General features: G+C 44.5%; 1 protein-coding gene across 1 annotated transcript; it reads left to right on the top strand.

Moving 5' to 3' along the window:
• The first annotated feature begins 429 nt into the window (after window positions 1-429).
• Window positions 430-27,147, top strand: rfwd3 (ring finger and WD repeat domain 3). The gene is made up of 13 exons (XM_039808961.1): window positions 430-652; window positions 5,471-5,757; window positions 8,189-8,460; window positions 9,220-9,275; window positions 10,727-10,924; window positions 12,134-12,225; window positions 12,566-12,680; window positions 12,845-13,097; window positions 16,298-16,448; window positions 17,025-17,201; window positions 17,293-17,507; window positions 22,420-22,634; window positions 23,104-27,147. The coding sequence occupies exons 2-13, from the start codon at window positions 5,471-5,473 to the stop codon at window positions 23,245-23,247; spliced, it is 2,175 nt and encodes a 724-aa protein (XP_039664895.1). The 5' UTR covers window positions 430-652; the 3' UTR covers window positions 23,248-27,147.
• The last annotated feature ends 830 nt before the right edge of the window (window positions 27,148-27,977 follow it).

Genomic DNA, 27,977 nt, shown 5'->3' with positions numbered 1-27,977 from the left:
ATGCGAGGGGCCCGGATTTGGCCAGCGGGCCTTGAGTTTGACACGAGTGGATTATACAATGCTCACAATGTGCTTAGTCATACAAAACAAACAACAAAAACAAACAATATATACACAATATAAACAGAAACAATATAGACAGGTAGAGGGTGGCAGGTAGAGCGCAAAATGTGCAGGAGTAAATAATTTTTATGATAAATTATTATTTTAATTATGGAGCGTAGTGCAAAGGATAACGGAATAAAGTATTATGTTATTATATAAGTATTATTTTGAGATACTATTTCATTATTTTGATAAAGTTTCTCATTATTTTGAGAACGTTTTTCATTATAATGACTTAAAGAATGTTTTTTTTTTTTTTATCATATTGGCTGATATGGGCTTCCATACTTTTTTTTTTTTTTTTGCGTGTGATTCATCCTGTCAACGTACGATCTTCGGCGGTGACGTCGCAACAGGATGGGGCGGGCAGCGCGAACTGGCGCGGGGAGATTCGATCCCTGACCGCGGTCCTGACTGCTGGAAGTAACCCGTAAACTCACCTCAACCAGACCCGTTTGATTTGTGTATTTGCCGTGGAGTCATGTTGTTCCTTTGTGTGGTCCTCCGGAGCGGGGTCGGCGGCTGTTAAACCTTCACCTCCATACAGGTAGCTAGGTGTCTAACGGTTAACGTTAACTAGCTAGCTAGCTAGCTAGCTAACGTTAGTCGCGCTAACGAACTAACAAGCTGACTCGTTTTCTTAAGCGTATTTACAGTAACAACATCGTAGTTAATACCACCCTTAGCTATTCATATTATGACTTTAACAAAAACGTAATTTAAGGTCTTAAACGCATGTTGGCAGCATCCCAACCTCACAAATGCTAGCTAGCTAACGTTAACGTGACCTAAGTTTAGCTCAAGCGTCCGTGGTTACACGGGGTTCAGAACCAACAGATAGTCGAATTATCATTATTTATTCTCTGCTATTTTATAACGTTGCATATAAGCTAATAAGTTAAATCGTTCACTGTCGTATTAACTATATACATACATATACAATACATAAATTACAAGAAGCTAATGTTAGTGTTACTGCTGGTTTGTTTTTGCTGGGAGGCCGCTGCAATCTCGGTCTCTACTTCGGTGTTTAGCCGCAGAAAGTAACGTTACCACCTGGCCCCCGGAGAACGCAACGGGAGGTGTTTGCCATCACAGATCTATTAATACATTTCAAAGGTAGCTAATTTATTGGACAGTCGGCGAGAGACATCCATACTTCGCGGGGCGTGTAGTCACTGCTAACTAACTACTGCACTGCAAATCAACATAAGCTAGCTCGTTAGCACAGCATGCAGGTTGAAAAGATGACTTTGTGCCGCTAACGTTACCGTTAGTTTGAGCATAGTTTGGCTCCACTGTGAGAGCACGCTGTAAGGAAAAGCGGACCCGGTATTCGTCTTTAAGAGACTTGTTCATTATCTCGATGTAATAGCAGCCTTACTGTCCAGTGTGTAGATATTAACCAGGTTACATTTGTCCCAGCTTAATGAGCGTAACTTTTTACTTTCACTTAAAACTTAAAAGACCTGTCGTCAGGATTATGCTACCGAGTCAAGTGACCTTAAAGTATCAGCTGAATTATTTGACAGCGAGTTAGACTTCATCAGTCCCAAAAGCAGACTTTATCTGCACTTTACTTGCACTTTAACTAGTGGAGCAGGGTTTGGTGTTTGCCGAAAGGCTATGTGTGGCAAATGTACAAACTTTCTTAACAACTGTGTTTCAGAAAATTCAAACACACATTTAAAGTAATACCCTGAGTGTAAAAGCCTGTAAATTACTATAAAAAAAAAAAAATACATCAAAACACAAACTTAAAAAGCTGTCGGTCGACGGGCGACCGTTGACAGAAAACCCCGTCGATATGATCAGTCGCGTCCCCGAGGTCCAAAAAACTGCCACAGAACAGACCCAAAAGACGAGAGGAGACGAGACGTAATACATCTCTATAACAGCAGGCGGCGCTAATCTGTAATGTTGCCCAAGAAATGAAAACCAGCAGCTGATTGGACGAACGCGTCACATGGGTTTGTTTTCTCCGGAAATTCAGAGCCAGACTGTCATGGCAGCCGTTAAGAATACGATCTCATATTGTACTAAAATAGTTCACTGAAACGTGTTTCTGAAAACATTTTAAGAGAGAAATAGGCCGTGCAGTTGCTGAATCTGTCTTCATTTCAGGTCAACAAAAGGTCAGTTTAGAAGATTTTCGTCAGATTTTGAGAGACTCTAGTCACGCTCATCCTGCTCGCCATTTCCGGGTGAGTCCCGACTTCCCTGTCTCCGACTGAACATGTCAGGTCGGCCAAAATGAACGCCAACAGCCCCCCAGACTGACGGCACGGGACACACCGAACAGACTCGAGTCACTGACCTCGCCAGACTATCCCACGGCCGATAATCGGCCTGATGTGTCCCGGCCTTAAGAGGTCTAAAGGATGTTTTTATGCTTCTGCGTCAACTCCACGCCGTCGTGACCCTTTCGGAGTTCTGCGTTGGGGTTGCTTTGCATCGCGGTGCATTTCACCGCCATAACGCTAGGGGGTGTGTGTGGCGGTGTCGCCTGTGTCTGTGTCGCTCACCACCGAAACGGTACTGGCGGTACAGATCCATTTGAGCGCCGCTCTCCACTCTATTCCTTTTTTGGAATATTTTATTTTCAGTTTCATATATAATGCGTACAAACATGTCAGTACACCAACAGTATAGCGACATAACACAGGGCAAAACATGGCGGATAAACCCCCGTACCTTATAGCCCTCCCTGTAAAATTAAAGAAAAGAAAGGACAAATAAAAAATAAATAAAAAATAAAATAAAAAGGGTCAGCGAGCAAGCTCAATACAAACGACTACATCATGTGCTTGGAGTAAGAGATGTACTGATATGGTCCAAATATGGCTGCCAAATTTTCAAAAAGGTGTCATATCGTTTCCTGAGACAGTAAGTGATTTTTTTCCAGGGGAATGCAGCTATTCATCTCAACAATAAGAAGAGGGGAGTCAGATTTCCATGACACTGCAATACACTTCTTAGCCACACATAGAGCAATTTCAATGAATTTGAGTTGTGTATTGTTTAGAGAGCGGCGAATACTTGTAAAGTCCGCTCCACTCTATTCCTATGGGTGACGTCAAGTGACTTCAACGCGCCTGCAAAGCATCCCGGGAAGGCGGCGCTGCATTGGAAAAAAAACGCTGCGCGTCAAAAAGCTGGCCGATGCCCATCTTTATGCAAATGAATCCGTTGAACGCAACTATCCAATAGAAGTAGACGAAAATCTTTCAGACTAACCTTTGTCGATCTGAAATGAAGACAGATTCAGCAACTGCACGGCCTATTTCTCGTTTTGGTGAACTAATTTTGTAAAATACGAGATCGTATTCTCAACGAGCTGCCATGACACTCTGTTGAAATTCTCGAGTAGCCAGACCCACGACATGCGTTCGTCCAATCAGCTGCTGGTTAGGGGCGTGCAGCATCAGCCATGGCCGTATGAAGTCGTGACACCACGCTTCAGTCGTGTCGGACAAATGGATCTGTACTCTCAGAATGGCAAACCCCCATAGACTGTCGTGCTAAAATATTAATCTTATTTGTTTGGCCTTTTCTTGCTTAGATTTTGTAAAAAGTACCGAGAAATAGACACAGTAAAATTCAGTGACCTAGTTACTGTAACCAGAAAATAAGCCTGAGGTTATTTGCGAGGTGTCTGCCAGCCAGTTTATGTTATGTTAGCAAAGCTAACTTTAGCACAACTGCCCACAAAGTACTGCTTGCTGGCGAAGTGCTAATTTCAAAACGTTACTGACACGTAGACACTTTACAAACGGATAATTCAGTCACTGTAACCAAAATATTTTAGTTTATTTTTTTAGTGTTTACTTGCAAAGCTCATGTCAGTGAACTAGCATGTTGCTACTCCCCACAGCAGGCTGCTTGAAACACCCACTATCAACACACAGGACCAGTTGACCAATCACAGCCCTTGCGGTCTGCGTCGCCTCGATGCAAATGGTGCGTTCTTTTTGTCCACCAAAGTCGTTTTCCGGAGTTACCACCCGGAAGTTGCTAAAAGAACGCCCCCCGAGGTCGTATTTACGACTCGTCAAGTCGTCTGAACTCAGAGGACCCCGAGCTCACTTTCAAAGATGGCTATGTCGTGCATCACACGTAGTAAACATTGTGGTTTTCTACAATTTTAAGCAGTTTTGTCTTTGTTGTAACCAAATGAAGAAGTCGTACACATAGCGCTGTATACTGCTACCTATAGGCATGTCACTACAGTCTTATTAGGAGTTAAACATAGCGCTGTATACGTACCTACGGCCGTGTCTCTACAGTCTTATTAGGAGTTAAACATAGCACTGTATACTGCTACCTATAGGCATGTCTCTACAGTCTTATTAGGAGTTAAACATAGCGCTGTATACTGCTACCTATAGGCATGTCTCTACAGTCTTATTAGGAGTTAAACATAGCGCTGTATACTGCTACCTATAGGCATGTCTCTACAGTCTTATTAGGATTTAAACATAGCGCTGTATACTGCTACCTATAGGCATGTCTCTACAGTCTTATTAGGAGTTAAACATAGCGCTGTATACTGCTACCTATAGGCATGTCTCTACAGTCTTATTAGGAGTTAAACATAGCGCTGTATACTGCTACCTATAGGCATGTCGCTACAGTCTTATTAGGAGTTAAACATAGCGCTGTATACTGCTACCTATAGGCATGTCTCTACAGTCTTATTAGGAGTTAAACATAGCGCTGTATACTGCTACCTATAGGCATGTCTCTACAGTCTTATGAGTAAAATACCGCCTCATTAGTTATTGTGTAGCTTGTGCAGCTGAAATTGGCTAGAGACGCTCGGTTGCTATGACAACAATGGCTTTAAGCCGAGTCTTGAGCAGAAAGCAGAGCAGTAGCCTAACGTTAATCAAAACATTATTTTCATGTATCAAACTGTGAAATATATGTGTGTAATATGTCAATAACTGGGTGAATAGAATCCTAAATGTTACTAAAAATGTTACAAAAATCATCTTTTCTCCGACTCGTAGTATTGTGTGACAAAAAGAATGCAACAACCCCACGGTTATTCGTTTTTCGACACGGATGTGACGTCACGCTCGAGCTACTAGTCGCGATTACAAGACAAAAAGAACGCGCCAAAAGTTACACATTTTTGGAGGTGCACGTCGAGCTACGGCGGAGAAGCTGCAGCCAGCAAAGCTGCTCCCGAGGACCTCAGGCTAAGAACAGGGAACATGTGGGTTTGAGAGGTCGCTAATGTAGGACTGTGCAAGACAACGGCTGGCTTTATACGTTAATGTTGACAATGAAGCCTCTGTCTTAAAGGTGAACAGGAATTAGGAGTCATAGGGGATCATTAACCGTCTAACCTGCTGTGCAGATGGAGGCCATGGAGGTGGACTCCCCCGGGGAGCTGCAGGGAGGAGGTGGCAGACAGCGAGAGATTGCTGCAGCGGCCGCGGACGCCAACGCTCCGCACGTCATCTCGGACTCCGGCAGCAGCACCGAGGTGGACGAGGACGAGGACGACGACAACGAGAGAGGGCAGACGGCGGCTCGTGCGCCGCCCAGGCTTCCTGCCACCTGGGCGTTCAGTCAGAGAGCGGTGAGCGGCTCCGCGGCTTCGCCTTCAGCCGCTCATGGCACACCAATGCGGAGGAGGATCAGGTACCCACAAATAATGCACAGAGAAGCCTCGGTTCAAGGCCTTCTTACACACTGGGGGGGGCGTGACGAATAAATCACATAAAAATGCTAAATAATTGACTGTGAATATTTTGCATCAAGACTGTTCATACCGGCAGCGGTTTGTGACAGTTGTTTAACAAAAGGTTAGAATATTTGCGCCAGCTCATCTACCACGGCCAGTTAGGATGTCGGTGGGACAGCGAGACAGACGGAGAGAGAAAGTGACGGGAGATGCGGTGTGACCGGACGAGAGAGAGCGAAAAGTTTAGCTGCGACGATGTATCAAGTGGATGTACAGTAGCTAGAGTCTGCAGTTTTAATTTTTTTTATTAGAGCTTTTTTAGGCCTTCGTTTGGCAGGACAGCTTAAGAGATGTGAGGGGGGAATGACATGCAGCAAAGGGCCGCAGGTCGGAATTGAGTCGCAGCCGCTGCGGTAAGGACTGAGCCTTTGCAAATGGGTGCACGCTCAACCAGCTGAGCTGCCCCAGAGTCTGCAGTTTAAGGACAACGGAGTTGACGGTGGCTACGTTTCCATCCGCACGTTTTTATCCGAGTTAAAGGACAATTCCGGCGCAAAACGAACCTAGGGGTTATTAACTGATGTGTACCTACTCTGTCGCTCTCTGGGACATGTTTTCATGCTAATCGAATGAGTTTGGAGCTTTGACGAGGCTACCGCGGGCCGCTGGTTAGCTTACAATGCTAGTTATATGGGGACACTCAAATTAAGTCGTTATCTAATACCACTAAAAAGGCTCGAAATATCACCACACGTTAACGTTAGCATATTTAGGGTCCCTAAATGTGAACCGAAGCATTGACAACATTGTAAGTGTACAGATAGTTTATTAAAAAAGATAGATTATAAAGACAGTCGCGTTCATGTTTACTTGCGGGAGCCATCTTGGAAACCAGTGAGGACTAGCCGTGCAACGTGGAATCTCCATGGACAGTATGGGAATTTACACGGCGCTCGTTTTTCGACTAGTCATGACTGGTTTCCAAGATGGCTCCCGCGAGTAAACATGAACGTGACAGTTTATTAAAAAAGATTATAAAGACAATCTGTACACTTACAATGTTGTCAATGCTTCGGTTCACATTTAGGGACCCTAAATATGCTAACGTTAACATGTGGTGATATTTCGAGCCTTTTTAGTGGTATTAGATAACGACTTAATTTGAGTGTCCCCATATAACTAGCATTGTAAGCTAACCAGCGGCCCGCGGTAGCCTCGTCAAAGCTCCAAACTCATTCGATTAGCATGAAAACATGTCCCAGAGAGAGACAGAGTAGGTACACATCAGTTAATAACCTCTAGGTTCGTTTTGCGGAATTGTCCTTTTAAGTGATATCGAATGAAAAATGCCTCATGGAAACAGTAAAATTCGGTTGAATTTCATGAATATCGACTCAAAGGAAATACGTTCGGTCTCATCGGATTTTCTCTTGATCGATATACGGCTTATGCGATAAACGCTGATGGAAACGCTATTTGCCGAACAAATAATGAATTGCGATTAAGTTTTAGGTCATTTTATGGTTGCAACCCACCACAATACGAAGAAGAAGTTTTAGTTAATTTCGGCCCAGTATTTCCGCTCTGTTTGCACACATGGCGAGCGTCAACAAAGACAGATGGAAGTGGACGAACGAGGAGACACGAAAGACTTTGAATTTAATTTACGAGCAAAATGTAACTCTGTCGTTCCCACGCCACAGGCCGCCTCCGTTGTCGTCGGGCATTTACGTGCATCTGCATCATCACAGCAATGTGTTGATAGCGTGGTCTTTTTCTTATTATAGCTCGATATGTCACATATGTCACTGGCACATCAGCACTATTACAACTTGTGCAATATTGATCATATGTTGGTAGATGGCACGATCCATTTTGTCTAGCAAAACTTTGTTTGCAAATGTTTGCTTGAATGTTGTGCGATTCAGTGTGAAAATGAACGGAAACACCTTAAAATGTCTCAAATCAATTCGATATACCAATTTGACCGCAAAACAGCATGTGACGTCATTACACAACAGGTTTTTATTGGCGTTAAAGCCGTTGGATGGAAACACACATTCAACCGCTTTATTCGCATGAGTTTTTTTTACCGAACTTCAGATAATTCGATTGACAAGTGGATGGAGACTTAGCTTGTGTCTTAGTGGCTGCATCTCAATAGTTCTTTAAATGTAGCTCTGTTCGGCAGTCTGTTTCTACACCGGGTTCAGATCCTCCAGTCTCCTCTCAGCAGCTGTGTTTTGTCTGAAAGTCGAGCGTCTTGCTGAGATGTTAAACCCGTGTGTGTGTGTGTGTGTGTGTGTGTGTGTGTGTGTGTGTGTGTGTGTGTGTGTGTGTGTGTGTGTGTGTGTGTGTGTGTGTGTGTGTGTGTGTGCGCTGCTGCAGGCAGGGCCTCCGGGTGCACTACCCCAGCCAGACCGCGGCGCCCTCCAGAGGCTTTCCCGACTTCCTGCTCCGAGCGCCGGCCGCCAGCGTAGCTCAGCCAGAGTCCGGCAGCACCACCGAGGTCAGCGAGTCTGACGAGGAGGAGGAAGAGGAGGGGGGCAACCGAGAAGCCACCGCTGCTGCTCCGGAGCCCGTCGTCCCGGCGCCGCCTGCTAGTCCTCGCCGCAACGCCGCCGTCCAACACGCACAACCACAGGAAGCTGGTCCAACCAGTGAGTCTGACCAGCACAACTACTTTATGTCTAGAGCTGCAAAGATTAATCCATTAGTTGTCAACATTTACATAAATTGCCAATTATTTTGATAACTAGTAATTATCATCATCATCATCATCATCATCATCATCATTTTTTATGAAAAAAGTAAAACTTATCTGATTGCAGACATTTGAGGACGTCATCTTGGGCTTTCAGAAAGACTGATCCACATATTTCACCATTTTCTAAAATGTAATAGATAACCCAGAATCAGATTTATTGGCCAAGTATACGTACATACACAAGGAATTTGACTTTGGTTGGTGTTAACTCTCTATACGTTCAACAAATAGACATGTAGTAGTAAACATTCAGTAGGCAAATAGAATATAGACACATACTGTACAATAGAGACAACAATATACATATAGGCACATATCAACATAATATACAAATATACAAATAAGACATAATATCAAGACAAGTACACATGGAGTGGGATGTAAAGTGCAAAAGTAGTGTGCAAAGATGCATATTGGACTGATAAGTATGTAATGTGTAGAGAAGTGGGTGGGTGGCCAAAGTGGGGATGATGGCAGTGGGAAAGAAGCTGTAACTAATCCATTAATCGAGAAAATAATCGACAGTGAAAATACTCGTTGGCTATCAGCAGCCCTTATTAATGTCGTTGACTGGTTTCCACAGACCAGTGCGGAGTCTGTGTTGTGTTGAGTCCAGTTTAATTTTCTTTTCTTTCTTCCCGTCTTTGTCCAGACTCCGGTTCAGCTGCAGACGGCGAGAGGACAGAAACGTCCAATCAGAACGTCCAGGTAGCATTCAAACCTTTTCCATCCCTCTTCTTCCTAGAACCAGGTGTCCTACTTGTGTTCTGGATTTCACCGACGACATATTTTGCCAGAGCTAATTTAAAATAAGTCATTAAACAGAGGGCTAACGATGTTACTCCGTGTATTTTATATTCACTCCCGTCACTTAGCTTGTTCTCCATCATCTAGTGTTAGTTTAAAGAGTTTGCTTTGTAATTTTGGTACAGATACAGGCTGCCATCGCCCGACGACACAGTGTCAGAAAAATTATTTCAGTGAGACTGCTGTGTTTGTTTTTTGATAACCAGTAATTATTATAGGCCATTTTTCTGTGATTGCAGCTTCAAATGTGAATATCTTCTAGTTTCTTCTCTCCTCTGTGACAGTAAACTGAATATCTTTGAGGTGTGGACCGAACAAGACATTTGAGGATGTTTTTGGGAAACGCTGATCCACATTTTTCTGAAATTGTTTAGATCAAACAACTAATACAAAAAATCTCTGAGTGTCCGTCGCGATGTGGCAGCCTTTCGTGATGTATTTATCGCGCCCGTTGATATGGCGATAACGCTAAAAAATGATATATTGTGCAGCCCTAATGGGAAGCACCAGAGGCCCCATTATACAGTATCATCACGATTCTTAAAGCGTAACTCTTGCCAAAATTGCAACCTAGGTTCTTTTTGTGAATGTACCAGAGTCAAACTTTCATTTAAAAGCATATTTAGGACGGAAACGCCACTTTTAAGATTCACTGTATTTCGTTCAAATGGCCTTTTTGAATGGGAGTGCTAGGGGCACTACTACGATCGCATCAGAATCACTATTTTTAAAACCATAAGAAGGCTCGACACAACATGAGACTTTGCTCCAAGTATCACCAGGGGCTCTACACATGAACTCCAGCATTGAGAACATTGGTTGTGTTCACAGAGTTTACTATAAAAGGTTTTAACGACTCACTTTAGCAGTTAAAGTGTTGATATGCGAATGAACAGACTCCATAGGAGGAAATGTCATTCTTATATGAGGCTCCTTTTCAACTACAAGGTCAATATTGTTTTTCACTAACGACAAAACAACGAATTATCCGTGCAGTTATATGGAACTAAGCCATTTTTTCTCTCCTCCCTGTTACATACATGCCTTCAGAGATCGACACATTTTGACTGGCAAGATGGCCAATCATAAAAGTGGCGTTTCCGTCCTAATTATGCTTTTAAACAAAGGTTTGACTCGGGTACATTCACAAAAAGACCCTAGGCTGCATTTCGGCGAGACTTACGCTCTAATGGCACAATATGGTGTTATTACGATTTAAAACCTATGGCAATGTTTTTCCTTATATTGCAATTTATTCCCCTTTTTTTGTCTAAGTTCTAATTATGTCCCCGAAGGAAAGCTTTGTCAACATCTGTTTTCATCTAAAAACTCTTACTCTTACCCCCCTCTAGCCGGTCCCTGCGGCCTCGGCTTCTGCCAAGCCGCCGCAGGCCGAAGAGGGCGAGGGCGATATCTGCTCCATCTGCTTCGAGGCGTGGACGACGGCGGGCGAGCACCGGCTGTCCGCTCTGCGCTGCGGACACCTCTTCGGCTTCACCTGCATCCAGCGCTGGCTGAAAGCTCAGGGCCCGGCCGCCAAGTGTCCACAGGTCAGTCTCGTCACTGTGTTTTGAACACGAAGTTGGAACAGTCTTTTTATAGGGGTTGGGGGAAAACATCGAAAATCGGATGTATCGTGACTGTTTTTTTTGGGATGATTTCTTTAAAATCTATTCTTTTCCCTGGAATTTGTTTTATGAAATCATATCCGTTTTCAGCAAAACAGAGCGAAAGCAGAAAATGCAGAAAATCCATCTTATGTTCCTCTCTACAAATGAAATAAATGCCTGACTGACTGACATGTGATGTGCATTCTTCAATTACTTTTTTCGATATATTGTATATATCTCTCTAGAAGTGTGTATTATTTAACTTTTGCTTTTGTTAAAGAAGGAAAAGTAAATCTCAACACTTCTAGAATTTCAATAAATGAAAATCAATCGCAATACAAATCGAATCGGCGCCCATGTATCATGAAAGAATCGGATCGGGACAAAAACCTATCGTCTCCCCCGCTGGAGAATGTTGACCCAGGCTTGGAGCCGCTAACTGGGGCTTGGGGAGGGAGCATGGGGGCCCTGGAGAATGTTGACCCAGGCTTGGAGCCGCTAACTGGGGCTTGGGGAGGGAGCATGGGGGCCCTGGAGAATGTTGACCCAGGCTTGGAGACACTAACTGGGGCTTGGCGAGGGAGCATGGGGGCCCTGGAGCATGTTAACACAGGCTTGGAGCCACTTACTTGGGCTTGGGAGGGAGCATGGGTGCCCTGGAGCATGTTAACCCAGGCTAGGAGCCACTAACTGGGGCTTGGGAGGAGAGCATGGGGGCCCTGGAGCATGTTAACACAGGCTAGGAGCCACTAACTGGGGCTTGGGAGGGAGCATGGGTGCCCTGGAGCATGTTAACCCAGGCTAGGAGCCACTAACTGGGGCTTGGGAGGAGAGCATGGGGGCCCTGGGGCATGTTAACCCAGGCTTGGAGCCACTAACTGGGGCTTGGGAGGAGAGCATGGGGGCCCTGGGGCATGTTAACCCAGGCTTGGAGCCACTAACTGGGGCTTGGGAGGGGAGCATAGGGTCCCTGGAGTTCAACACACAGCCATAGAGGCACTAACTGGGGCTTGGGAGAGAGGGTGTTAGGCCTGGAGGTCAATACCCAGGCTTGGAGCCTGTTAGTTGGGGTTCCCCCCCCCCCACTAATGTCTCATCCCGCATCTCAAATCTGGACTCTGACGATGTGTTTGTGTTGTTTTTCTTTAGTGCAACAAGAAAGCGAAGCGTTCCGACATCGTTCTGCTGTACGCTCCGAAGCTGAGAGCGCTCGACAACTCCGAGCAGGAGAGCTTAAAGAAGTGAGTGATGCTGCCAACACCCCCCGATCTGTAGGGCCGCTGTAGGCTAATGAGGTGCCACAGTTTCCTTTCAGCTTGATGAAACTATAGTGAAAGATTTAAAGTCGGCACTGTTAAAAGAGTAAACCACCCAAAAACGTACCTACCCGTCTCCTGTAGGATTTAAAAGGTGGCTGGCAAAAGTTTTGTGCTTCAGGGACTTAATCCCAAGGACTTAATCCCACTTCTGCAAACATTTTCTGCAACGTTTTGGCGGTGATTTTAGCAGATTTTTGCAGCATTTAATAGCCTTGACTTTGTGTGTGTGTGTGTGTCTGTGTGTGTGTCTCTGTGTGTCTAGGTCTCTGGAGCAGGAACAGTCTCTGAGGAGAAAGGCTGAACTGGAATCAGCTCAGTACAAACTGAAGCTGCAGGTTGTCACCAACAAATACGGACAAGCACAACAAGAGCTGCAGGTACCATTTGCGTAAAATAAAATGATTGAAAGAAAGTAAAATGCATGATTTAATTACTGATAAACTGGCACATTCTGGACTCCATAGTCCAACAACTAGATGTCATCCACATCATTTTCCTTTTCACGTAAAACGTCTTCTTCCCTTTCTCTGTCTCTGTGAAGGAGCTGAGGGCTCTGATGGCTCAGGCTGGCAGAAGCTCAGTCCCGTCCTCATCCTCCTCCTCTTCCTCCTTTGCGTCCGCCTCGCTCCTCCTCGGCCTGTCCCAGAGGGCGGACGGCTCCAGGATGGCCCAGTACAGTTTCTCCAAGGCGGTGCTGGTGTCCCAGGCTGGGAGCTGCAGGGTTTTATCCTACTGTGAACCTCTGAGCTGCCTGCTGGCCTCGCAGCCGTCCCCACACTCCACTCTGGTGCCCGGTGAGACGCCCTTACTTCTTCCTCGTGACCACATTAAAAGATGGCAGTATTGTTTATCGTTATTGTCCCAGATAGCTACGGAACTTATTGAGCATATACTTGTTCTTCAGAGAAGAAGAGATTTTGAACCCCAAGCAGTGTTTCCTTTAGGATTTTTTAGAGTTTTTGTTTGGAGGAACTATAGGGCACTTAACATCTGCGACAGGTCTACAAAATTAATTTTCCAAGAAATTTTCCACAGGAAACCAGACCCAAAGTATAGAATGAAATATTACTAGGGGTGGTACGGTTCACAAAACCCACGGTTCGTATCACGGTTTTAGGGTCACGGTTTTCGGTTCTGTACGGTTCTTGTTATTTTTTCTTTTAATCTTTAACACTCCAGAATATACTTCAGCATATGATATATAGCTAAAATTAGCATATTGAATGCATGTTGCACAAAACATGCACACAGTGGCAGTTCTATATATTGTTTTATTTCATCATAGGTACCATGAAATCCAAAATGTTCCCACACACCAGACTATAAACAACGCTGGCGCATCCTCCAGCTCCGGTCAGCCTCTCTCCCACTGGACATTTCTGCAGGTACACGTGACGCTGCAGCGCTTCCATCCACTTGAGGTAGGGTCGGTGTCTCTCAAAATCTGATGAAAATCTTTTAAACTGACCTTTGTCGATCTGAAATGAAGACAGATTCAGCAACTGCACGGCCTATTTCTCGCTTAAAATGTTTTCAGAAACACGTTTCGGTGAACTATTTTTGTACAATATGAGATTGTACTCTGAACGAGCCGCCATGACAGTCTGTTTTGAAATTAGGGACCAGCCAGACCCATGTGACGCGATCGTCCAATCAGCTGCCATGGGTTGCGTTTGTCACGCCCATCCCGCTCGTCATTTCCAGTTAGTGTTTTAACATAGGTGTATAAAGTGGGCACTACGGCAGTAAGAGGTTAGTGCAGCTTAACAGTGGACTGACGAACCGTGCGGTACACATGCTCCGAACCGAGACTAGCGAACCGAGCGGTTCGGGTGTTTTTTCATGAACCGTACCATCCCTAAATATTACACTGACTCGCTTACTGTTTTTAATGTTTCCAGATGTTTGAGATCAGGACGATGAGCTGACAAGTTGAACGGACCCACCGCGGTGATGTTTTTGGCGGAGCTGTTCGTTTAATAGTCGGCTCGGAAGAAAGCGAACGTTTTGACAATAAACTCCATCAACACAACAGCGTGGAGGAGTTAAACTGGACGCGCCCAATAACCTCTCAATAGTTCTACTTGTTAAACTGGACGGGCCCAATAACCTCTCAATAGTTCTACTTGTTGTTAAACTGGACGGGTCCAATAACCTCTGAATAGTTCTACTTGTTGTTAAACTGGACGGGCCCAATAACCTCTCAATAGTTCTACTTGTTGTTAAACTGGACGGGCCCAATAACCTCTCAATAGTTCTACTTGTTGTTAAACTGGACGGGTCCAATAACCTCTGAATAGTTCTACTTGTTGTTAAACTGGACGGGCCCAATAACCTCTCAATAGTTCTACTTGTTGTTAAACTGGACGGGTCCAATAACCTCTCAATAGTTCTACTTGTTGTTAAACTGGACGGGCCCAATAACCTCTCAATAGTTCTACTTGTTGTTAAACTGGACGGGCCCAATAACCTCTCAATAGTTCTACTTGTTAAACTGGACGGGTCCAATAACCTCTCAATAGTTCTACTTGTTGTTAAACTGGACGGGTCCAATAACCTCTCAATAGTTCTACTTGTTGTTAAACTGGACGGGTCCAATAACCTCTCAATAGTTCTACTTGTTGTTAAATTGCAATGTGAGCTGCAGTATCATTTAAAAGACAACCGCGACTACGTTGTGCGTCTGCCCTATTTCTGATACCGTGGCGGCAGAAATATTGCCATGGTGGGCCGCCACTGCAAAGTCAACATAGAGGAAACACTGAGCTATGAAACGTATTGAGCATGTACTTGTTCTTCAGAGACAAAGAGATTTTGAACCCCAAGACATTTGGTGTAGTGCCGTGCTACAAAAGGACTTCAGGGTTTTCCCTAGATTGTTGAGAGCGCCAAGGTGCAAATGAGGTCATACGCAATTATTTGCACAAAGGTCGGTTGTTGTCAGTCGCAGCTGGGGAGAGATCGATAAAGCGGAACTTGGGAGGAGCAGCTTGTCACTGACATGATAATAGTTGGCCGCCAGACTGTGTGGGTGTGGCTCCTTTTTGTGCCGCTGTGTACGCGAAGACAATGAGCAGACAGCTCCTATACGGTCTTTGGACCAGATGCTACGCGTTGTTTTTTACGGCCATACGGTTGCGTATAATGGCTGTGAAAGCCCCGGAACATTACCGTATTTTCCGGACTATAAGTCACACTTTTTTTCCTACTTTGGCTGGTCCTGCGACTTATAGTCAGGTGTGACTTATATATCAAAATATATATAATTTAACATGTTTTTAAATGTTCATTCATACTAAAAGCATTGCCGTCTACAGCCGCAAGAGGGCGCTCTAGGCTTGGGACAACTAGAATGCTGATCCTAAAGACAACTGAGAAAGAAAACAAACTGCAGGTAGTAAAATATGCAGCCGAAAATGGTAATCGAGCAGCAGAAAGAAAGTTTGAAATGAGGGAGGAACTTGTGAGGGACTGTGAGAAAAGGTTACTCTTGTTGCAATGAAGAAAACATAGAAAGCTAATCGGCTAATCGCTGGCTGAAAGCAAGACGGCCAGAGCTGGAGGAACGAGTCCACAGATGGGTGCTTGAACAACGTGCTGCCGGGAGGGGCTGGTCAGCGGTGCAGTTACGTCTCCACGCCCTGCTAGTTGTTCTGGGTGCTATTGTACAGTTCAGTAACTGTTAATGTGTTACGTTAACATACCGGGCACCTACCATCAGCCTGTTGTTCTGTGTGCTATTGTGTAGTTGACAGATGAAAAAGGCTGTTTTTGGTCTTGGAGTTTGTGAAATACATTTTTTAATAAATGCAACTTATAGTCCAGTGCGACTTCTCTGTTTTTTTTCCTCTTCATGACGCATTTTTTGACTGATACGGTAGATTAGAAAACCCAGACAATAGTGTGTTTCCTTAGAAAGACTTCCTTCTCTCTGCTTTGTGACCGTTGACAGTGACACAAGCCTTTCTGTCCCCCTTCCTGTCTCCTCCTTCAGGTTGTGGGGTCAAGAAGGTGAGCGTGGTCAACATGAAGGCGAGTCAGTACGTTCCCATCCACAGTAAACAGATCCGAGGTCTGTCCTTCAACAGACAGAACGACAGTCTGCTGCTGTCGGCCGCTCTGGACAACACCATCAAACTCACCAGGTACACACACACACACAGAGACAGAAACACACACACACCCAGAGACACAGAGACCGACAGAGACACACACACACCCACCCACACACACACACACACACAACACACACACGCACATACATACACACACCCAGAGACAGACAGAGACACACAGAGATACAGACACAGAGACACACCCACCCACCCACAGTCACAGACACAAAGAGACGGAGACACACACACACAGACTGAGACACAGACAGACACACACACACACACCCAGAGTCACGGACACAAAAAGACAGACAGACAGACACACACACAGACAGAGACACACACACACACACACACACCCCCCCAAACACCACACACACACACCCCCCCCCCCCTCTACATTGAGTGTTTTCTATAGTATTGAATGTGATTTCTCCTCTCTCTGGAGTGATGTAATGCGTGTGTGTGTGTGTGTGTGTGTGTGTGCGTTCTGTGTGTGTTGTGTGTGTCTGTCTCTGTCTGTCTCTTTGTCTCTGTGTGTGTGTGTGTGTGTGTGTGTGTGTGTGTGTGTGTGTGTGTGTGTGTGTGTGTGTGTGTGTGTTGCAGTCTGCTGACCAACACTGTGGTTCAGACCTATAACGCCGGTAAACCCGTGTGGAGCTGCTGCTGGTGTTTAGACAACAGCAACTACGTCTACGCGGGTCTGAGCAATGGCTCGGTGCTCGTCTACGACACCAGAGACACCAGCACGCACGTCCAGGAGCTGCAGCCGCTCCGCTCCAGGTACGCCCCAGACCGCCGCTGCCCACACTGTACAAGTGAAGCCAAGAAAACGCCTGAAAGCGCTACCGTGTCTAACCGCTGACGTTCCCAGGTGTCCGGTGGCGTCTCTGTGCTACGTCCCGCGGGCGGCGTCCAGCTCCTTCCCTTGTGGCGGTCTGATCGCCGGCTCCCTGGAGGGCGGCTGTTTCTGGGAGCAGGTCAACGAGACCACGTACAGGCCGCACGTCCTGCCGCTGGAGAGCGCCGGCTGCACCGACATCCAGGTGGAGACGGAGAGCCGACACTGTCTGGTCACCTACAGGCCAGGTGTGTGCAATGCAAAAACTAATTGAAGTTTTTCTAAATGATTTCTGATGATCTGGAGTGTAAACATAGTGAAGGTTGTTTTTATTTTTTACATTTTCCTATGAAAAGATCAGACTCGGTGCACAAAGGACTTATAATAAAAATAATAAATGTTATTATATAGCACCTTTTACAAAGTCACAAGGGCTTCAGATGATACAATTGGAAGAAAAAAAAATGAAGACCCAAACAAAAAGGAAAAACAATTTAAAAGACAAAATGAGAAAAAGGCCAGTTCAGTTTAAAGCGCCCATATTCTGCTCATTTTCAGGTTCTTAACTGTATTTTAAGGTTTTACCAGAATAGGTTTACATGGTTTAATTTTCAAAAAACACCATATTTTTGTTGTACTGCACAGCTCTCTCTCACTGCTGTAGATCCTCTTTTCACCTGGTTTCTGTTTTAGGTACAGAGTGAGACCTCTTTTCATCTTCTTCTTCTGTACTATCTTTGATTGCACTCGCACATGCTCAGTAGCTCAGATGTAGATCATGTCAGCTAGCTAACTCTAGAGACAGTAAAAGAAAGGCTGTTTCTCCAACTTTGGTCAGTTACAAGGCAGGATTAGCTGGGAGACTTCTAAATGAGGGCGCACATGTAAGTAGTTCTTTTGTAGATTATGGTGAACTTGTGTGTGTTGTAGCAGTGCTTTGCTATTGAGAACGACGTAGCATGCTAGCGTTAGCCGGCTAACGCTACGAGCTAACGGTTGTGGTTAGCCAGCTCATTTCGGACTGTGACGTCACAGTCCGAGCCGATTTTGAACAGCTCACTAGGAGACTGAAGGCAGGACACATTCAGAAACCGTATCTCACTCAAAACAGCATGGATGGATTTTTTTCAAAGTGTGTATGTGTCTGGAAGCACCAGAGACACAAAAGAACACCCCAAATCACCAGAAAAAGTGTTTTTTTCATAATATGGGCACTTTAAACAAGCGATAATCCCAGTGAGTGTCTATCTGAGAGACGTCTGTAGCAGGAAAAATGTTGATTACAGAAAAACTAAATTGCTGCAAGCTCTCATCAAAAAGAACCAGACCTGAACAAGATCCGCACAGCTACGCTGTACATCACAGATGGAAACGTTCTCTCCAAAAACATCACGTCCATTAAATACAGAACACATGCTAAACAAATCTCAACTGTTGCCAAATGATTTCTGATCATCTGAAATGTAAACATCGTGGAGGTCGGGTCTATATTTTTTTGCATTATTTATTTTTTTCCCCCCCAATGAAAACAACCGACTCTGTAATGAAAATAATCCCAGCGAGCGTCACGCTGAGACGACCGTAGCAGAAGTGCTGATTCACCAGCAGCTTGCTGAGTGAGGAGTGTAAACACAGGAAACTCAAAGGTGATACTAACACATCTGCCACTCTGTGAAGAACATGCAAGATGCAACTTGACAACTGAAACTAATTGAAACCAACAGATTCTGTTGATGTGTTTTACGTTTAACACATTTTTTTTAACGCAGTTTATTCTGTGGAAGACTAAATCGTGTCACTCAAATGCTCATATTATGCTTTTTGGCTTTTTCCCTTTATTGTGTTATATATCTTTTTGGGCACGTTATAGATTTACAAAGTGAAAAAGTCCAAAGTCCCCCCCCCTGACTAGCTAGTAGTCCTTACCTAGCTACTGTCAGGGCACGCCCTCATACTCTGCTTCTGACTGGCTAGTAGTCCTTACCTAGGTACTGTCAGGACTCGCCCTCATACTCTGCTTCTGACTGGCTAGTAGTCCTTACCTAGCTACTGTCAGGACTCGCCCTCATACTCTGCTTCTGACTGGCTAGTAGTCCTTACCTAGGTACTGTCAGGGCACGCCCTCATACTCTGCTTCTGACTGGCTAGTAGTCCTTACCTAGGTACTGTCAGGACACGCCCTCATACTCTGCTTCTGACTGGCTAGTAGTCCTTACCTAGCTACTGTCAGGGCACGCCCTCATACTCTGCTTCTGACTGGCTAGTAGTCCTTACCTAGGTACTGTCAGGACTCGCCCTCATACTCTGCTTCTGACTGGCTAGTAGTCCTTACCTAGCTACTGTCAGGACTCGCCCTCATACTCTGCTTCTGACTGGCTAGTAGTCCTTACCTAGGTACTGTCAGGGCACGCCCTCATACTCTGCTTCTGACTGGCTAGTAGTCCTTACCTAGGTACTGTCAGGACTCGCCCTCATACTCTGCTTCTGACTGGCTAGTAGTCCTTACCTAGCTACTGTCAGGACTCGCCCTCATACTCTGCTTCTGACTGGCTAGTAGTCCTTACCTAGGTACTGTCAGGACTAGCCCTCATATTCTGCTTCTGACTGGCTAGTAGTCCTTACCTAGCTACTGTCAGGACTCGCCCTCATACTCTGCTTCTGACTGGCTAGTAGTCCTTACCTAGGTACTGTCAGGACTCGCCCTCATACTCTGCTTCTGACTGGCTAGTAGTCCTTACCTAGCTACTGTCAGGACTCGCCCTCATACTCTGCTTCTGACTGGCTAGTAGTCCTTACCTAGCTACTGTCAGGACTAGCCCTCATATTCTGCTTCTGACTGGCTAGTAGTCCTTACCTAGCTACTGTCAGGACTCGCCCTCATACTCTGCTTCTGACTGGCTAGTAGTCCTTACCTAGCTACTGTCAGGACTCGCCCTCATACTCTGCTTCTGACTGGCTAGTAGTCCTTACCTAGGTACTGCGCATGTGTGTCTCCCAACAAAGATGGAACAGAAGTTTGATGTCTCACTATGTAGCTAAAACCGAAATTTCAACACACAGGGTGAAAAGAGGAGCTGCAGCAATGTAAACCTATTCTGGTACAACCTCTAAATACTATTATGAACCGGAAAATGAGCATTATATGAGCACTTTAAACTTTGTCTGAAATGTCCGTCGTTTAATCGTTGCATGCAGATTATTTTCGCTGCATTCAATCACTGCAACAGGACAGAACAACCAAGACATCGAGCATTTACAACAGCAGATTAAAAAAGTGTTTCAGACGAGGACTCGGAGTCTGGATCGGTACGGTGTGAGAGCTGAACAGAAATGTGTTTATGTGGATCGGTACGGTGTGAGAGCTGGACAGAGATGTGTTTATGTGGCTCGGTACGGTGTGAGAGCTGGACAGAGATGTGTTTATGTGGCTCGGTACGGTATGAGAGCAGGACAGAGATGTGTTTATGTGGATCGGTACGGTGTGAGAGCTGAACAGAGATGTGTTTATGTAGTAGGTATGAAGACAGAATGAGGGTCATGAGCTGGACAAATGTATGGTAGGTGTAGAGCTGGACAGAGATGTGTTGTGGATGGTACGGTATGAGAGCGGACAGATGGTTAGACGGTATGAGCTGACGAGATGTTAGTCTAGCTGACAGAGATTGTTTATGTGGTCGATACGGTGTGAGAGCAGGACAGAGATGTGTTTATGTGCCCGGTGCGGTGTGAGAGCTGGACAGAGATGTGTTTATGTGGCTCGGTACGGTGTGAGAGCAGGACAGAGATGTGTTTATGTGGATCGGTACGGTGTGAGAGCAGGACAGAGATGTGTTTATGTGGATCGGTACGGTTGAGAGCAGGACAGAGATGTGTTTATGTGATCGGTACGGTGTGAGAGCAGGACAGAGATGTGTTTATGTGGATCGTGCGGTGTGAGAGCAGGACAGAGATGTGTTTATGTGGATCGTACGGTGTGAGAGCAGGACAGAGATGTGTTTATGTGGATCGGTACGGTGTGAGAGCAGGACAGAGATGTGTTTATGTGGATCGGTACGGTATGAGAGCAGGACAGAGATGTGTTTATGTGGCTCGGTACGGTGTGAGAGCTGGACAGAGATGTGTTTATGTGGCTCGGTACGGTGTGAGAGCTGGACAGAGATGTGTTTATGTGGATCGGTACGGTATGAGAGCAGGACAGAGATGTGTTTATGTGGATCGGTACGGTGTGAGAGCAGGACAGAGATGTGTTTATGTGGATCGGTACGGTGTGAGAGCAGGACAGAGATGTGTTTATGTGGATCGGTACGGTGTGAGAGCAGGACAGAGATGTGTTTATGTGGATCGGTACGGTGTGAGAGCAGGACAGAGATGTGTTTATGTGGATCGGTACGGTGTGAGAGCTGGACAGAGATGTGTTTATGTGGATCGGTACGGTGTGAGAGCAGGACAGAGATGTGTTTATGTGGATCGGTACGGTGTGAGAGCAGGACAGAGATGTGTTTATGTGGATCGGTACGGTGTGAGAGCAGGACAGAGATGTGTTTATGTGGATCGGATGCGGTGTAGGAGGGCAGGACAGAGATGTGTTTATGTGGATCGGTACGGTGTGAGAACAGGACAGAGATGTGTTTATGTGGATCGGTCGGTGTGAGAGCAGGACAGAGATGTGTTTATGTGGATCGTACGGTGTGAGAGCTGAACAGAAATGTGTTTATGTGGATCGGATACGGTGTGAGAGCAGGACAGAGATGTGTTTATGTGCTCGGTACGGTGTGAGAGCAGGACAGAGATGTGTTTATGTGGATCGGTACGGTGTGAGAGCAGGACAGAGATGTGTTTATGTGTGGATGCGGTGTGAGAGCTGAACAGAAATGTGTTTATGTGGATCGGTACGGTGTGAGAGCAGGACAGAGATGTGTTTATGTGGATCGATGCGGTGTGAGAGCAGGACAGAGATGTGTTTATGTGGATCGGTACGGTGTGAGAGCAGGACAGAGATGTGTTTATGTGGATCGGTACGGTGTGAGAGCAGGACAGAGATGTGTTTATGTGGATCGGTACGGTGTGAGAGCAGGACAGAGATGTGTTTATGTGGATCGGTACGGTGTGAGAGCAGGACAGAGATGTGTTTATGTGAATGTCCCCCCGTCTCTCCCGCAGGCCGCTCCAACCCGTCCCTGCGCTGCGTCCTGATGGCGTTGAACAGGACGCCTCAGCAGGACTCCAGTCAGCTGCCCAGCTGCTCCTGCGCTCCGGTGCAGACGTTCAGCGCCGGCTCGTCCTGCAAACTGCTCACCAAGAACGCCGTTTTCAAGAGACCGGACGGAGGCGGGACGCTGGTCTGCGCCGGGGACGAGGCCTCCAACTCCACTATGGTCAGTCTTTAATTGTAATTGTAAGATATGTGATACTTTAAGATACAAAGGAATACGCCACCGTTTGTTGAAATAGGGCTTATCACGGTCTACCCTGGCTGTAGAGAGGTGGGCCAACGCATTTTTTGTCTCAGTGCAAGTAATTAGGTTGTTTTTTTTCTCTTTTGTTGGCTCACTTTTACTCACAACATGCTAACCGGCAACATAGGATTCCCTTCACTACGCTAAGCTAACTAGCGGCGGTGCTGCCGGTGTTTCACCGGACTAAAACAATGCATGCACAAAAAAATGCGTTGGCCCACCTATCTACAGCTAGGGGAGACAGTGATAAGAACTATTTCAACAAACGGTGGCGTATCCCTTTTAATTTGAAAGAGCCAGAAGTTGTCTTGGAAACAGTCTCTCCCATCATCCTCTTCCTCTGCTTCTTTCTCGTCTTCTTCTGACCCTTTTATGTCCCGTTCGTCAGGTGTGGGACGCCGGCAGCGGCTCTCTGCTCCAGAAGCTTCCGGCCGACCTCCCGGTGTTGGACATCAGCCCGTTCTCGGTGAACGGCGAGCACTTCCTGGCCTCGCTCACCGAGAAGATGCTGAAGCTCTACAGGTGGGAGTGAACTGGACGGACTTCACAAACTTAGGAAATACAACTAAAAAAAAAACAAACACACAAACTCAGTCCCAGAGGAGATGACTCAGTCCGTGTGCAACTGTGGAAAAATCTAAAAGCTGCTCAACTTTTCAGTTTACATACGCAAAAAAAAAAACCCGGATCGCCCCTAGGAAACATTTATGGTTTATTCTTCTTTAACAAAAAAAAGCATCTACGTTACTGAACATTTGGTGACCGTTGGCCCGCACAGAAAACAAAATGAAGCTGGCGGTGTGTGATAACTGGACGTTTCTCCCTTAAAGCCGGAAGATTGTGTTTACATGAGTCACATTACAAACATATACGAGTCCTTTTCGTGTTCGGATCTTCTCGTTCTGGTGGTTTTCTCTCCTGTGTTTTTAGTCTGACGGAAGTGTGTGTGTGTGTGTGTGTGTGTGTGTGTGTGTGTGTGTGTGTGTGTGTGTGTGTGTGTGTGTGTGTGTGTGTGTGTGTGTGTGTGTGTGTGTGTGTGTGTGTGTGTGTGTCTCTTCAACTGCAAATCATGCATACTTTATTTTCATGACCATTTTCAGGCTGTTTGGATTCATCATGTATTTTTCCTACATTCTCACGCAGCCATTTACTCCCATTCATCATTTCTGTATAGTATGAAAATCAATCCATCGCCGTCAACATCGAGTCAGAGTTGCAACTAACCTTTTATCATTTATCCTGTTGATTGTCTTCTCCTATTATCTGACGAATTGTTTGGTCTGTAAAATGTGAGAACATCGTGAAAAATAGCCAACATGACGTCTTCACATTGCTTGCTTGTATGACCAACAGTCGAAAACCAGAAGATATTCAGTTTAACACAAAATAAAACACAAAAGATATTCAGTTTAACACAAAAAAAACCCCCAGAAGATATTCACTTTGTGAACACACAATACAACAAAACAAAGTTGTCACATTTCAGGAGCTCGGATCATCAAACATTTCTCTTTTTGCTTCAAAAATGTGATTGAAATGATGGATCGATTATCAAAATAGTTGTTTAATTCATCTCTAATCAAGTCTGCATTTCTTTTTGTAACTTCTACATTGTTTTGTGGTAATGCAGCAAGCACAGATTAATTGGAGCCTGACTAATATATTGGCAGTACTGATATTATCGGACGATTGTTATATAATCGCACATCATCAGCGTATATAAGTCGTTGAAGAGAAATGACAAATGTTTGTCATTTAGAAAAAGGATCTCCTTTAAATAGTTTGTCCACCAGGGAGCACTGTCACTGCAGAATCTGCAAAGTATTCAGTACAATTCCTAGTAAAATAGGATTTTTTGTTATTAATCACATTTAAGAGATGGTCTTTGGCTTTAAAAGAATCCCGTATAGAGAGGCGAAGTCCCTCCCCTTCCGGGGGATCGCCACGGGACCTTAATTCGAAAAAAAATATGAACGGTAGTGAACGGGGAAAGACAATTTACTTTGTGATCCCGTTAGAATTGAGCCATGGATTACACATATCCTTTTAGTCAATTTAAAAGCTATTTTTTCAAGAAAATTATCTTTTAAACCGATAAACATCATATGTGTAAGCCATGGTTCAATTCAGACGGGATCAAAAAATAATTTCTTTCACCATCATGTATATTTATTTTTTCACGAATTAAGGTCCCGTGGCGGTCCACTGGAAGGGAAGGGACTTCGGCTCTCTATTGGTTTTTGTCTCCCATTGAAACGTTAACGTAACCACATTTTCAAACTGTACAGAAATGAAAAAGAAACGTAAAGACTGCTTGGAGAAAGTAGGAAAAAAAAGCGCCGACATTTCTAAACCCCGGCAGCGTCGTTTGCGGTGACGTAAAGGACGGATGATTTGTAGTGAGAGCGAATTCACGCCCTCTGAAGTAAGTGGTTCCTCAGATTAAAGGAGCATTACCACTGGTTTAACTACAGCTGGTTTGTGTTGTACATCACTGCTGATCCTTTTCCAAATCATATCAGTTTTTACGTTGTTTTCCAACCCACTTTATTTGACTTTTGAAGGACTCTAACAGACGGTTGATTACAGCAAAGCGTCGCTATGCTTCTTGGTTGTTTTGGTGAAAGTTTGCCTGGGCAGGAAGTTCGTTAAAAACATTCAGAGTTCAGGGTTGTCCCCCAGAAAGTTGCTTAGCCAGGTGGCAAGTATCTTTTTCGACGGGGGCCAGTCGCAGCCTGACGGCAGCATTACTGTAGGGCCCTAAAGTTTCTGTGATCACAGAATCGTTGAAGGAATCACGAAAATGAGAATTTTAAAACCCTAGAAGACAGATTCCATAGGGCCATACATTAAGTCAGTGCTAAATGCTAACTGGAGATTTTTAAATATGACGTTAATGTTTTATATATGTATGTATGTATGTACGTATGTAAACCAAATCCCCCTAAATGATTCCAATAAAACAATTCCGATGAAAATCGTAATTTTTATATATATATATATATATATAAATAAATAAATAAATAAATAAATAAATAAATAAATTTAAAAAAAAAAATCATTTAGGGGGATTTTCGTTCTCGATGCCCAATCCTAGTCAACGCCAATAGTGACGCCAATATTCCCGACCCAGCGCGTTTAGATCTGACGCTAAAGGAGTCTTTTAGCGTCAGTAAAAAAAACCGCCAAAGGCACCTGACCAACGGTCCGTATTTTGCGAGATGGGAGCGAGGATGTGTTGCGCCTTTCTGCCGCTTGTTAAACGGAGAGTCTGGGATGTCGGAGGATCCTTGAATCCACCGTGACCGAGAGGTTAAAAAGTTAGAGGTTAGCGAGTCGGTTTTGCGTCGACTCGCGGACAGTACACCACTTCGACAAAGATGACGAAGACGACTAAATGTTGACCACGCTGAGACGAACTGAACTCCGTGAAGTCAATGTGAGAAACTGACGTGATGTAGAGATCGGTCAACAGATGTGTGAAGCGTTCATGGTTTGTAGTTAACGGGACCAAACGTGAGACTCCACCGGTAGATTCTTCTAGAAGTAACGCCCAGGCCTGTGAAAGATGTCTCAGACTTCAGACTTTTCTTCAGCTCAATGACTACGTTTACATGCACATAATATTCAGTTTTTTTTTGCTCTTATTCTGAAAAAAAGACGATATTCTGCCTAAGCTGTTTACACGGTTTATGAAAGAGAATATTCCACTTACATTCCCGTTTACATGCAGCCGTGCAAAATAGGATTTTTCCAAAGTTTTCCAGCGGTGGCGGACTTGTTGGAGCGTGCGAACACAGCTTCCCTCTTTCATTCCTTCAACCAGCTTCTTTTAAACATCGGCGTTGTGATATTTCCTCATTTCCAAAAAAACGGTTGATATCCAAGTCTTAGATAATGTTTAAAAAGTAGCTGTAGTGTTTCTCCTTCTTTTCTTTTGGCCGTGCATCTCTACCGCGGCCCTGCAAACTGTCGGCTGGTTGGTTTGTGTACAGCAACCGTAGCAACGCACAGAGCTGACCGAACACTGTAAACTGTCACAAACTGTTGTAAAAACCCTGATTGAGACGCAGATTCTAAATCAAATGTAAAAGATGTCCATATTCTGAATAATAGTGGCGTATTAGTATGCGTGTAAACGTGGTCAGTGAGAATGCAGGAAAACGGGAAAACCCACTTTTATTTTCTACATTTCCCTCACACAGTCCGTTGCCACGGTTTCCACCGCGGTTTGTCACCATCTGTCCAGTTTTGGATTGTTTTTAACTTCCCTCTGAACCCAAACATTAAGTGCCAAAGGACTCAGCTGTTGTAAATGTTTACTTTCCTCTTGTTTTTCTTTCTAAAAGGAAGTTGTATATATGTATATTTGCTACCAACTGTTTGTGTACAACTTCAAAGTTAATAAAAACGTGAGTTATTTTTAATTAAAGTCACCCGAGTGGACTGTTTGATGTGATTGGCTCTGACGGAGATCTGGGGTAGGATGAAACCAAGAGCCAAAGGTTCACAGCTCGTATTAGGGTGGACGTATTAGTAAGTGGAATAAAATGAGATTTCATTTTTAATTTGATAGGGAGCATGCATATTTCTGAACATTGTTGTATAAAATACACCATGTAAATATGCCAGAATTAGTAAAAAATAACTACTTTTCATCTGCAGTCCCTATAGGCAGGTGACATAGGACTAACATAGACAGCCAGCTGTCATACAGCACTCATTCACTACACATTAAAATGTACACATAATGGTAACATATACATTGACAAAACAAAAATACATGATGACAAAGACATTATTCATCACCTCTATACTGCACTCAATTTAACAGTGAAAGTGTACAGGTGATGAAATGTGCGACAGTTAAAAGTGATTGCATCTAGTCAAAATTAAAAATTGACACTTGACAGTTTTTGTTGCATATTTTACCATGTTTTTTTTTGTCGCATTTTTCTGGCATTTCCACCCCTTTGATTCACTACCACCAGTATATACACCACTAGCACTAACCCACTTTTTGTGTATTTAAAAATGAATTATTTTGTTTGAAAGTTAAGATCAGAGGAACGATTGTTGATGGATAATCACAGACTCAAAGTTAAGTCAGAATAATGCTATGAAATGGATTAAAAACCATTTATTTTACTTTCTCAGAGCGTCTTATGGAACAATCTGTTATTTTGGGGCAATTTGGTTGAAAGAAACCCAAATTTCTGATATTGGAACTTTGAAAAACAGGGAAAACAATCATGGGATGCT

Source organism: Perca fluviatilis, chromosome 8, assembly GCF_010015445.1.
Source record: "Perca fluviatilis chromosome 8, GENO_Pfluv_1.0, whole genome shotgun sequence".
Lineage (NCBI taxonomy): Eukaryota > Metazoa > Chordata > Actinopteri > Perciformes > Percidae > Perca > Perca fluviatilis.
The sequence above is the reverse complement of the archived record's forward strand: the minus strand, read 5'-3'. Positions and strand labels throughout refer to the sequence as shown.